This window comes from Onychostoma macrolepis, chromosome 19, assembly GCF_012432095.1.
Source record: "Onychostoma macrolepis isolate SWU-2019 chromosome 19, ASM1243209v1, whole genome shotgun sequence".
In the NCBI taxonomy this organism is placed as follows: Eukaryota; Metazoa; Chordata; class Actinopteri; order Cypriniformes; family Cyprinidae; genus Onychostoma; species Onychostoma macrolepis.
The window spans coordinates 23,753,203-23,767,305 of NC_081173.1; the positions used below are offsets into that span (position 1 = coordinate 23,753,203).

A 14,103-nucleotide genomic window follows, 5' to 3' on the forward strand; every position below is an offset into this window, starting at 1 on the left:
TTTCTGTGTGAGTTTTGTCTGTTTTTTTTCATTAATAGGATATATGTGACTGTAATGAGCTGCAAGAGGAAGCCTCCTGCTCGGCTGGTCATTGATCACTCCACCCAATGCCTCCATTTTCCAGGAAAGCCATTTGTCAAGATGATAATTTGCTCTGCCGCACAGAAGATTGTGCACTAAATATAAAAACTTTCCTAGTCTTTCCCACCCCCTAGTCCTGTTTAATCTAGTAGAAAAGAAGAATACATTTGGTCTGGTCTAATACAAAAAAAAACAATCCATAATGGTAGCATCATCGCAGTGTCACCTCTACAATTTGATTTTATGCTTTAAAAAAAGAAAATAAATCAAAGCTTCATGTCTGGAATCATACCACCATTACAGAAAAACATGAGAACACTGTGGTTGCTCAAATACATCAACTGCCAATAGAGTGGGAGTAATTTAACACTTCCAAGTTAACTACCTCAGTATGTGTGTGTCAATCATTTTCAAGTTAATAATAAAAAAAAAATAAAAGAAATAAAAAATGAAATTAGCACATTTATTTAGCACAATGGTGCTCAACAGTTATGGGTACTCCCAGCACCATATTTTGTATTTCCTATATTTACACAACTGATTTAAATAATCAGCTTGTTAGCAGAGAGCTGCATGATCTGAACTTGGCCTGTCAGATAAGGGAGATATACAAAATGGGAAAAACAACTGATTTAGCAGACGTTTTTATCCAAAGCGACTTACAAATGTGAAATACAACAAAGCGATTCATCTTAAGTAGGCAGTAATATGAGAAGTGCTGTAATAAAGTTACAAGGTTATTCAGAGGAGTACAGGTTAGAATATAGAATACCAGGCTAAAATATAGATCAAAGAAAGATGCAAGGAAATACAAGCTTGCCGCCATTTGTCTTGCGTCATTACATCACGTCTGTAAACAAAAGGAGGAGTCCCGGCTAGCAGGCTATATCGCATGTGAGAATGCTGCAGGTGGTGGATCATTTATTGCCTTTTCTCACAGCTGCTGGAATGATTAAACACATCATTTTGATGGCGGATTGTAATCCAGAAAGGTACAAATGACAATCATCAGTGACAACTGGAGAGTCACCCGTTGTCACCAGTAGTCTACAGGTAATGCTAATACACACTAAATACACAGTCACGATATGCTGATGTTGTTAACATTTATATTTTGTTCTCAAATTGTTATAACAATAATAATTTGCACGGTTCGATGCACTAGCGTAGCCAGAAATGTTTAAGTAGGTGGGCCTACGTAAAACTGGGTGGGCCAGGTGTCTAGCTTATGAAAACTGCATGTCAAATTGCCAACAAAAAATAGAGCACCAAGGTTCATTACACAGTACTTCTAAAGCACACATTAACATTAGTAATTTATGTTATGTTAATGTTCATTTCAAAATTTACTAATAGGACATTATTAAAATTAAAAGTTGTATCTGTTAACATTTGCCTGAGCTGGTTAACAAAGATGAATAAACATGGTAGCAAATGTATTGCTAATGTTAGTTAATGCATTAACTAACGTTAACTAAAGGAAGTTTATTAAAAAGCATTACCTCAGTGCAGGGGCGAGGCCAGAAATCTTTAAGTGGGTGGGCCACTGGGCCGACATAAAACCGGGTGGGCAAGGTGCGTGTAAGAAAACTGCATAATTGCCAACAGAAAATGCAGCACAAATGTTCAATGCACAACACTTCTAAAGCATTAATTAACATTAATTTCAACATTTTCTAATAATTATTTAAATTGAAATTTATCTGTTAACATTCGTACCTGAGCTAACAAAAAGTTGTAGCCTATTTTTATTAACTAACCTTAAAAATTAATTAATACTGTAACAAATGTATTTCTCATTGTTAATGTTAGTTAAATGCATTACCTAACCTAAGTTTATTGTAAAGCATTACCTTAGTCTGAGACGACGGAGCTTCGTAGATGATCTCATAATCAGTCTCTGTCAGTTTGCGTTCAAAGGAGAGTAAACGAATACCGCAGAAATGTTTGTTGTGGAGAAGAGTATGTAGCACAACGTTTATGTGTTTCTTTCTACAAAGGACGCATCTATTTAGCGGTTTAAACACTGTACCGTTGCTAATATGATGCTTTAAACACACTCATAAGTTTCCAATCTAAATCCATCACCCATCTGGTTTCATTTGTAGGCGGTCTGGATTCAGTGCTAAGACTTAAGTTTCATTTGGGATATCCAATATTTTTAAAGACTGATTGAGGTTTGTTTCACTATTTTCAAATTCAACATTATTTTAAAACGTGCGCATTTTACTATGTTCTTACGTCGTAAACATAAATGTGGGTGGGACTAACTGAATCGTCACTGACGAATCATCATTTTTGACAAGGGTATGCTATGCACCTATAGGAAGAAAACTCACGTTAAATATATTTTAAAGTAAATATATGAAGTTATAGGGAAACTATTCGTTTATTATTATTATCGTTTAATAAATATCATTCATTTGGAAAAGTACCAACTCCCACCCGTAGCTTCGCCACTGCCTCAGTGTCAAACAACGGGGCTTCGCTGATGATTTCATGATCAAACGTCTCTGTCAGTTCACGCACATCGAGGACCGCAGAAATGTGCGCAGCTGCAAAATATGCAGTTTGTTGTGCTGACCAGGATCTAGCACAATGTTTGCGTTTCTTTCCACAAAGGACGCATCTGTTTAGCGGATCAAACACTGTACCTGTGCTAATATGATGTTTCAAACACGCTTGGTTCAGAAGTTTCCGATCGATAAATCCAGCACCCTCAGGTGGTCTGTCAGGTTTCATTTGTAGACGGTCCGGATTTATTGCTAAGACTTTTACTTTTTAAAAGAATTGATCTGATTTATGTTTGCTTCACTAGGTTATTTTCAAATTTAAAGGTGCTGTATGTAGGATTGACACCTAGCGGTTGAACTAGGTATTGCAGTTCAAATTCAAAATATTGGAGACGGTTTTTTTCTCCCGGCCCCTCCTCCTCAGACTTGACGCACAGGCAGGTTGCCAGATTAACGACACCAACAGGAACGAGTGCACATGACGATGAATGAAATTAAATACGCTGTGTTTTCTGCCAACTGGCAACCCAGGGTGCCGAAATACAATTGGGTAAACTGGAAGTGGGCGGGTTTCACAAACCATAACAAACACAGACATTCCGGGCCGGAATGCACATTTTCAAAGGAGAATAACTGACTGTTGCATTGTTTTTCAGATAAACAAGTATGTTAACTTAGCATGTTTCTTAAATATCTGCAAACATATTATGGTATTTTTATGCTTTAGTAGAGTCAAAATCCTACATACAGCACCTTTAACTTCACAAACGCGCGCATTTTACTATTATATCTGCACATTGTAAACATAACATTGTGGGTGGGACTAACAGAAACGGACAAATCATCATTTTGACAAGCGTATGATGCACCTATAGGAAGAGGGAAAACGACCTGTAATTGACCATGAAAAAAAGCGTTTAATATTGTTAATAAAGTTACAGTGAAATAAGATGTTTATTAGTATCCTTTAATAAATTACATCCATTTGGAAAATTACAAACATCTCATTGGGTGGGCCACAGATGAAAGTGGGTGGGCCCGTAGCTACGCGACTGGTTCGATGTGATATGAGCTTAGCAATCGTTAGATTTAATCACCATTGGTAGCACAATGTATTATAATGCCTTTTTTTTGCTCAGTTGGTCAGAACAAAAGAGGCAGACATGTTACTTGTTCAGATGACATTTTCTGGTGAAAATTCATATTTGGGTTATACATCCAAGATGTAGAATCTGTGATTCCAAAGTATAGTATCCACACTGGTGCGGTGACTAAAAGTCACACATTCTCTTCTCAAGGTCACACAGGTGTAGTTTATCACTATAAACAAGTTTTGACAACCAGAAAGTAACTAAATATTTCAGTCTTCATTCGTTTTAACATTAACATGAACTATTTTAAAAAGTGTGCTACATATAAAAGATATTCATAAATTTTTAAGTGTGACTTAAGTGTTCAAAATTTCAGGGCAAATGGATTAAATTTCAGATTTTGTGTTAGAAAATAATTAGACTTTGCTTTTCTCTACTTGGACCTTTAGTAAATCAGGACAATAGCTGGTTTGGCTGAAACAATCAAGTCATCAAGTCTCACAGCAACTATTGAATTTAACAACACACCACAGGCGAGTATAAATTCACTACAAGCAAGTTTCAAATTCATTTGAACAAGCTCTTAAAGGTTGCAATGTGTTTTAGACTGCATGTTCATTCTTTCACAGTACATTTACATTTCATTTTGTCTTTCTTCTAAGGTAAATCTCCCATTACATAAGCCCTTCACTGTGGCCTAGAGATCTGAGAGCAGGGCTCTCTTTTGTTATCATCATGTTGACAGAGGCTGACCAATTAAAGGGCCCTGCTCTGATACTGGGCCGTGACACCAACCTGGTGCGGGGTGTAAGAGGCCACGGCGCCACAGGAAATGTACCCTACGGCCACCTTGCTCAGCTACACATGTTCCACATCAAACTTCGCTAATTAGCAGAGAATCTGGGAGCAGCAATGATGTGTGTGTGTGTGTATATGTGTAAAAAGGTTGGCTTTTTCCTGTCATATGTGTGCATGAATGTTCTTCTCATTCTGCTTACAAGTCAGTTGATCCGCATAAAGTACATTAGTATGCATACTTGTTTGCGAGGGACTTTGCGTGTGTGTTGGACAGAACGCAACTAAATGACTTTGTGTGTGAGTGTGTGTTCCATTAGCTGGGACAGCTGTAATGAGCTTGGGTTGCAGTGCCAGTGCCAGCAGAAGCTGAGAGCGTTGCCTCCTAATGGGGCCGTGCAGATGCAATCAAAGCCCAGCCGTGTGCTACTGACTCATCCTCGCCATCCGAATCAACACCCCATACGTGTTCGTTTTGGTTGTTTATACATATCTCAAGCACTCCATGCGAATTTCAGTCAGGAGTCGTGTTCTTTCTGGCTTCTTCAGATTTGGCATTTTCCCCAGACACATCATCTCACATGATTGATGATCCTCTATTCACTTGACTTTACAGTGAAATTTCAAACAGACTCCGTGAGCAAGGTTTTCTCGCAGCACCCATGAAAGCGCTTTTATCAGCCTGTGCTTTTATCTGTCTCGGCGATGTGAGGATCGGGGATGCGGCGTGAGAATGAGCCCGGTTCCGTTAGCCCACATAAAGCCCTCCACCGCTAACTCGTCTACCTCAGCTGGACCAAGTGTTCGGCTCCCGAATAGAGCAAAAGGAGGGTCTCACCTAGAACTGTGACAACCCACTGGGCCATAAACACTCTCATGCCCTTGAGGGGCTCATGGGAACCGGTTGGTTGGGAGATTGTTGCTCCAGTTTGTACCATGCCTACATGCGCTTCTGAGTAGTGTGTGGCCCGCAGCTTTAAGCCTCTCAGGACTGATCTGGGATCAGTATTCATGCCGTAAGGCCTCAGAGAGTTCCTCGGCTACCTGCAATCTGGGTCAGTTTACGCATTATTTTACAGATCTTCTCCCAGTGTGGGAGTAGAAATAGACTCTGTACTAACAGAGACATGCAGGTACAAACGCCCTGACACTGAGTTCTGAACAAGCACAACTCTTAGAAACATTCATACACAACAATAACAGCAAAAAAACACCACTAGTTCTCATAAGTATTACCATTTAAAAAAAAAAAAAGTGCACCTGCCAAGACTCAAAGGCCATGTATACACTGACGTTTCAAGAGTGACAACTGCATTTAAAAACCCCCTAAAATGAAAAGTGAATCCCCTAAAATATTGTTCCATGGAACACAACTCACTCCTGAAATTTCCAAATACTTACGTTCAGCAATTTTAACCAAATCACCATCTACAGGGGTGTTTTATTTCGTTTATTTTCAAAAATCTACTTAAAGCATGTTCTTGCAATTTTGCCACATCCACTTACCCACCATGCTTTTCAGTTACTGTTTTTTTGTATGTCTTTTGATATGGACCTTCAAGTCTGAAATAAAGTGTATCTTTAAATGTACATGTATAAGTGTCTTTGGCCTTGCCTCATAAAGCGATCTAGTTCATGGAGTTGTTAAAGTGGGCAGGTACAAGTCAATGTTTTAGTCTTATTTCCAAAATAAAGTATTTGGACTGATTTAGGTTTATTATAGGCTTGTTCTTGTTCTAGCAAGACCTGGCAACCCAAATGAGTCAAGCCTCGTACCTCGTAATTCAGCTGCAGTGTATGTGTAGTTAAAAAAAAAACAGACATCTCAAAAGTAGATTTTGCTATTTTTCTTTCATACATGCACAAACCTTTCACTCTTCTCCTCTTCACATTTCATGAACCATACATAATTATCACCGATGTAACAAAATGAATGTATTATTCCATACAGCCTACTTTTTATCTTGCTGTATAAATGCAGATATCTGTAGACATCTAACCAAAACTTGCTACCAGGTTGAAAACTTGCGTTCAAACACAAAGGATAATTAAAGGTAATAGATAACAGTATCAACAGAATGTGACACGCAGGGAAACGTGTGACTGCTGTGCACTTTGAAGATGCTGTGGTTAAGATAATGAGGACCTGGGTATAATGAGGCTCTCTTCTCATCTTTTCTACACACAAACACACACACACACAAAACCTCTCTTACACATTTAATTGCTGCTGCAGCTGGTGCTTGTTGGGCCCATAGCTTGCTCCAGAGGCGTTTGAGTAATGCTCAAGCCATGTTTGGAGTGCAATGCTCGCTGACATTCATGCCACATACTCTGACCCTCAGTTTGAATACGAGTAAGATTTCCATACCATTTCCATCACATATAGTGATGCATATCAATAGCAAGATGAAAGAGGGGAAACACAGCAAAAAGAACCACTGAAAGCGATAGGCTACAGAAAATGAGAGGAGAACGGGTAAGCAGAATATAGCCAGGAGATAAGTGGATGAGATGAATACAAATAGACATGAGGGGGGGAAAGGGAGGAGCTGCTCGCCCTCCTTTTTATCAGAGGAGAGATAAATGTGATTAATCTTAAGATAATAACACTAAAGGCACAAGACTTCTCATTCATCACCACTACAGTTCATGTAATTACAGACAAAAGAAATTAAACTGAAGAAAGCTACAGTACAGAAGCACTTCTAGACAAGAGAACAGGGCAGCAGAGGAGGAGAGAGAGAGAGAGAGAGAGAGAGAGAGAGAGAGAGAAAAAAAGGGATCTATGGCGAGATACACATATAAAAAAATTTTTTTTAAGAAGTGTGAAGAAAAGCACACTGATTTTTCTCAGATTATTTAGCTATCCAGTCTTCGGCTGTCAGGTAATGTGAATTATCACCTGTCAGGACACAATCAAGTCCTGTGACAGTAAAAGAAATAAATCAATCTGGAGGCTGAAGCAAACATGTCTCAATCAGGAGCCACTTCATCAACTTCTTCCTCAGCGGTCGAAATGTGCAGCACGTGACCAGACAATTGTCACTTAAATCAAAACTCTCAGGTGAATCTCATGCAACCTGTCAAGAACTTGTTCGGGTTATGCATCACCCCAAAATTAATATAAATTAACCATTTGTTTGATTCAAAATATATTTTTACATTTTGAAAAAAAGTGTGAAAACAGACAAATTTCGTTAGAATCAGGGAAGAAAATGTGCTTAATTTCCATTAAAATAATGTCATTTTACACAAAATCTCAATTGTGATTAAACAGCTTTAAGTAAAAAAAAAAAAAACAATTACTGGGTTTTCTTGTTATTTTCTGGTGAAGTATGACCCGGACATGTTATCAGCGAGATTCACCGGTCTTTTCTCCCTAGTTCTCTACGCGTTAACCGTTGCACGAGAGCTAAATCTCTCCATACCCGTTGTAGAAAACTTATGAACCCACTTACTGGATGTTTGAGCTGTTCCAGTAAACGGCGTGACGGTTGTTCCCGTGAACCGGGCGCAAGTTCGTCCAGGCGAGCGCGAGGAGGTAGAGGGAAACCGCCGCGAGAGCCATTATAATATTCCTGCGTTCACGTGCACCTGCTGTGGTCTCTTCGCCTTCTTCGACTCTCAGTCCCCCAGTCCCACGCAAAACCAGCGGTTTTTACAACATTTCTGCGACTCAGCAAGTGTACTGACAGTCGCAAAGCGTTTATTTCGCGAAGCCGTGCCGCAGTACGGCTAGTTTGTTCAGTCACAGAGCTTCGCGCTTTCCCGAATGCAACTCCATGGCAGAGAGGCAGACGCTCATCCAAGGCATCCTGAGCAGGTCTGTTGGAATTTACTGAAACAAGTTACTGAATAATTCCTTTCTGAGACAAAATCCTCCTCATGAGAAGAAAAATAGTAGGACAGACTGTCGATGGAGGGTCGAGATTACAAAAGGAGAGAGTAGCCTGCGTCGTCAGCGGCAGGTGTCTCTTTGGTTAGGTGACTGGCGTCGACTGGAGAGAGAGAGGGAGAAAAAAAACCTGACTCAATAAGTGTAAAAGCCGATTTTGTCAACTTACACTGCCATATTTTGCGGTGACTGAACTTCTGTGAGCTTTTGTGAGAACCGCTATGCGTTTCATCCAAACGCACACAGGATGTCAAACAGTAATGGGAAAAGTAAGGCAATCATAGGCGTCCTCACTGACACGCGTTTTCTGCTCCCGCCACAGTATATGATTGACAGGTTGCGGTTGCCTGAGTTGTGGCCACGCCCCCACCGCCCACTCACTTAATAAGATATGTATTTTTAATAAACCTTAATAATTCTGGTTTGTTTAACTGTCTGGTAGAGCTGTGTTTAATGTTGTGAATTAATGTTGCAATTTTTGAGCTTTTTTCTTTCTGTAGGGGACATGTCTAGTCAGAGTGTGAATTTGATATGTGGGTCAATGACAAATGATAGATCTTTGAAAAAAAATAAAGTGTGCCAATTTCTTAGAAGTGCAGTACTTGTATCCATTATAGTTTAATGCATTATTTACCATTTTCTACAAATACTTGATTTGGTTACATCACACATTTTCAAATAGTATTACTATTTTAAAAGAGAACTGGATCAGTGCTTTTTTCCTTCCTATTTGTAATCTCTGGAACAGTTACACCACCGAAATGTTGTTGTTGTTTTTTCGTTTTTTTTTTCCGCTAGAAAATATCAAAATGACATGTAATTTCATTGGTTATGCAATATTGTCCCAGTTAGGGAGGTCTTTCTTGGACTCATTGCAGACAATACATAAGTTAACAAACACAACCGTATGATAAAACATATACAAAAACAGCTTCATTTAAAATAAACACAAATTCAAAGGATCCAAAGGGTGAACTTATTCAAAAGTCTAACTGAGATTGGCACAAAAGAGTGGGATGCTGCTAAACCGTCAGCCTGAGAGTGAGAAGTTAAAATTCATCATTCAAAATATGAGTCTCATCGGCTACAATTTTTTGGGCTTCCCTTGATACAGATTATTCAAATTCTCTGAATAAATCAGTTTCCTCCAATCCTATTATATTCATGGACACATGTTCTGTGGCTGCTGTATTCATCATATAAGAGGTGTAATCAAGTCATTATTTGTATGATTTTACACAAAGGCATGGATGTGCGTTCAGATACAATGTTTGCTTGAAATTTTAGATGAAAGATACCTTAACCTGGGGTGTGTTTCCCAAAACCATCGTTAGCTGTATGGTCACAAGTTCCACTGAGCTCTATTGGTAGTGAAGCTTGTGACCATAGTTGCTTTTGGGAAACGCACCCCTGGTTGGTTTTTAAAGACAGATTGTACCTTTATTGCCTATGATACCATATAAGATTTCCAGAACTGATCTGTTGAGGTGACTGCAAGAAGAAAATTAGATTATATATAAATTTGATTCAGTTTCTACTGAAAAATGGGTATTGTGTTCTTTAAATATTTTCTTGGTTCTTTCTAATTATCGTTTGAATTTGTTGTTGGATCATTAGACATAATGGGCCAGTTGCATAAACTTAGCCACCCTGTTAAGACTGTGTCTTAAGAACTAATTTGACCAACCAGCAGTTGCCAAAGGGTAATCAGTCTTACTTTTCCAATACAAATAAGACCAATCTACCTTTTCATAACTGAATTTAAAAAGTTATGACCAGTCTGGAAGTCACACTGTACTTTGCACGCTGTATTTATCCAATCATGGTTGTTGATACCACAAATAAAATATACAGTGTGAAGCATCAGATTATGAATACCCAGAATTAATTGTTAACCCTGGGTTAAGTATGGACAGTATGCAATGTGAAACAAGATAACAAATATGTTAAAAGCCCTTCTGTTTTCTTTATGAGGTACCTTCAAACAAAAATGCTTGTTTGCCATATTGAAGTGTGTACTACTGTATGTACTCTACTGTACTCTAGTGTATGACATTTAGACTGGTAGTTTGCTATCCTGCATTGGAGCCTGTCCACCTCTGCTAAATGCGATCGTTAAGTTCATGAAGTGTCCCAACATTCCACACAATCTTTTTTTTTTTCAGGTAAATAACAGTACATCTTTCAAGTATTTGAAGTATACTTCTTATTGTTGGAATTTTCAGTGTAAGCTAATGCTATTTATACTACAAAATGGCATAAAATGGTGCATAAGTATGCAAATTGGGTTGCACCCACGCTACTGGTAAAAAAAATTGGAATAATTAAGTTTTTATGGAATAATTAACTCATTTATGCTCATTTAGGCTGCATTTATTTGATAATAAATGCAGTAAAAACAACACCATTGTGAAATATTATTACATTTTAAAATATCTGTTTTCTATTTAAATACATTTTAAAATATAACGAATTACTGTTACTGCAAAGCTCAATTTTTAGCATCATTACTCCAGTCTTCAGTGTCACATGATCCTTCAGAAATCATTTTAATTTTGCTGCTCAATAAACATTTCTTATTATTATCAATGCTGACAACAGTTGTGCTGCTTAATATTTTTAACTGTGATGCACGACCATTCAAAATTTTAGGGAGAATAAAAAAAAAATTAAAAAATTGAAATTAATACTTTAAATCAACAAGAACGCATATATTCATCAAATGTGATTGTAAAGGCATTTGTAATGCTACAACAGATTTCTATTTCAAATAAAAGATACAAAAATATTAAGCAGCAAAACTGTTTTTAACACAGAAATTAATAAGAGCCATTATTAATAATTGAGCACCAATAATTAACAACAATAACTGAGCACCAAATCAGCATGATGGAATGATTTCACAAAAATAAATTACATTTTAAAATGTATTCAAATAGAAAACAGTTCTTTTAAATGACAATAATATTTCTGTATTTTTTTAAATCAAATACATGCACCTTAGGTGAGCATAAGAGACTAACAAAAAACATTAAAATAAATTAATAAATAATAATAAAAAAAATCTTAACTATTCCAAACTTTGGTCTGGTAGTCTAAAGTCTTTTATTGACTAGGTAGCAAAGACATACATAAATGCTCATGTGTATACATTGTGTAGGCCTACTTTAATATATTATATATTTACACTTTACCAAAAGTTATTGCCATCATACAAAAATTGAATTTCTCTGCACTCTATGCAGTGTCTTTAAACCTCTAGGTTTATACATTTGAAAATGAACCAGCGATGTATGACTAATTGGACTATCCTCTTTCTCTCGTCTCGTATGTTGGCCTATTGTCATTCCCAGCATCACTCTTCCCCGCTCTGCCTTTCTTTCCTGTGTTCTCCCTCTTTCAATCCCTGCTCCTGTTCTCTGTTGTTTTTGTCAGGGATGCTGCCTCTCTTGTGTCCCCTCCAGGCATGTTGCTGTGGTGACAGCAGTAAAGGGGATGAGAGAGAGAGAGAACTATCACTTCTTTAACTCGCTGTATCTACCGTCCTTGCACTTGTCTGTGCATACTATGCCATGTCAATTGCCTCTGTTGTCAATCACATTCTTTTTTCTCCCTCCAGAGTCCATTTCTCATCCAGTATTAAACTGTTTCACTTGCTGTAGCCATATCTTTGAATCTCAAGACTCTCTCACTTTATCGTCTTGTCCCAAAATCAAAGTTTCTCTCAAACACGTGTGTCTGTTCTAAGTCTGACCCTTCAAATGGTTTTGTATCTACATTTACATTTAATCATTTAGCAGACGCTTTTATCCAAAGCGACGTACAAATGAGAACAATAGAAGCAGTCAGACCATCGAGAGTGCAGCAGTATACAAGTGCCATGACAAGTCTCAGTTAGTCCAGCACAGTAGACGTAGCTAGTTTAAAAAAAAAAAAAATTTTTTTTTTTTTTTTAAATAATAGATAGACATAATAGGTAAGTATTAGTATTAGTTGGTCAGGTGCAGGCGAAAAAGATGTGTCTTTAGATGATTTTTGAAAATGGCTAAAGACTCAGCTGTTCGAATTGAGATCGGGAGGTCATTCCACCAGATGGGCACAGTCCAGGAAAAGGTCCGTCGGAGAGATTTGGTACCTCTTTGTGATGGCACCACAAGGCGTCGTTCACTTGCAGAACGCAAGCTTCTGGAGGGTGCATAAGTTTGAACTAGTGAGTTTAGATATATTGGTGCAGCGCTTGTTGTTGTCTTATAGGCAAACATCTATTGATAAGATATCTATTGATAAGAAGTAAGCTGCCCTTTTATATGCCTCAGCATTATGTTTGTCATGCATGTTTACATGTCTTTTATATGTCTTCTGTAATCAGATACATTTGGCTGGGGTTTTGAGTGATGGCAAAGTGCTGATGTGCACATTGTGGCTGAGACGTTGCTAGGCAGCAGGAGACATTAGTAAAACTAGGCTGTTTCTGTTTGCTTTCACGTGTTGGTTGTGATTAATTCATGAGTAGCCCTGCTATGGGCACATTGATTATCCAGATAATCCATTATCATCAATGTGACTAGCTGCAGTCATGTATCCTTGTTTGGTGTTTAATTGCTTTTCCCAAGGTTTTTATTCACGGGGCATGTGAGATCACACAGAGACGGGTGCGTTCTGTTCTCTGTTCTCCTCCCCCTCTGTTACCCGTCCCTCATCCATCTCGTTTTCTATGTCAACTAATTCATTCTTTCTCCCATATTCTCCCCGTCTGCTGTCACACCATTTATCTGAACGTTTCAATCTTGGTCTTATTATAGCAATGATTTATTTATTGTTACAATCTTAAGTTTGTATATGCAACAGACTCGAATGCGAAAAAAGCAAAATGAGTTTCAGTCAGTGCAAGAGATGTTGCTTAAATAGCAGTTTATTCTTCTGTTTGCTGGTTATCAAACCTATTAAGAGCTGTTTATATTTGTACACATAATGCAAAGGACATCACCTTATGTCTTACATTTTCTAGACAGTAGGTTAAATATGAAAAGAATTCTGAAAAGAATTAAAAGAAATATTAAAAAAAAAAAAATTGTGACTTTCATGGTGACTTTTTGATAAGGGCCACAAAAATGATGAAAACATTTCATTCAAATAAATAAAAATGGAAAACTGAATGAGTTCAGAACATAGAAATACAGGTGCATCTCAATAAATTAGAATGTCGTGGAAAAGTTCATTTATTTCAGTAATTCATCTCAAATTATTAAATAAATTCAATGCACACAGACTGAAGTAGTTTAAGTCTTTGGTTCTTTTAATTGTGATGATTGTGGCTCACATTTAACAAAAACCCACCAATTCACTATCTCAACAAATTAGAATATGGTGACATGCCAATCAGCTAATCAACTCAAAACACCTGCAAAGGTTTCCTGAGCCTTCAAAATGGTCTCTCAGTTTGGTTCACTAGGCTACACAATCATGGGGAAGACTGCTGATCTGACAGTTGTTCAGAAGACAATCATTCAGTACGTTTACATGGACATCAATACTCCGATTTTAATACGATTAAGACAATACTCTGATTAAGAGTCTACCATGTAAACAGAGATTTTTGATTACCTTAATCCGGCTAAAGTCATAATCGAAGTAAACACAAATTGAATTAAGACATGTGGAGTACTCTTATTTTAGTCGCATTATTGAAGTGCAGTACAGACATGTAAACACCTTAATCAAACTA

At 37.6% G+C, this 14,103-nt stretch overlaps 2 protein-coding genes across 6 annotated transcripts in view; one reads left to right on the plus strand and one right to left on the minus strand.

Annotated features, from left to right (window-relative positions):
* The window catches only part of efna3a (ephrin-A3a), a 153,702-nt gene extending 144,797 nt beyond the window's left edge, over positions 1-8,905 (minus strand). For 2 of the 5 annotated variants that reach the window (XR_009267209.1, XR_009267210.1), the window contains exon 1: positions 7,942-8,905. Coding sequence is in view for 3 of the 5 variants with exons in the window: in XM_058753041.1 (XP_058609024.1) it covers positions 7,942-8,051 (110 nt within the window). In the remaining 2 variants the exon portion in view is untranslated. Of the gene's footprint in view, positions 1-1,583; positions 1,672-7,941 lie in introns of those variants that run through there. The other 3 variants (XM_058753044.1, XM_058753041.1, XM_058753043.1) reach the window with 3 other exon arrangements.
* Positions 8,167-14,103, plus strand: part of si:dkey-266f7.9 (uncharacterized protein LOC100006223 homolog) — a 31,955-nt gene continuing 26,018 nt past the window's right edge. Inside the window, exon 1 of the mRNA XM_058753039.1 lies at positions 8,167-8,306. The gene's annotated coding sequence lies outside the window, so the exon portion shown is untranslated. The remainder of the gene's footprint in view (positions 8,307-14,103) is intronic.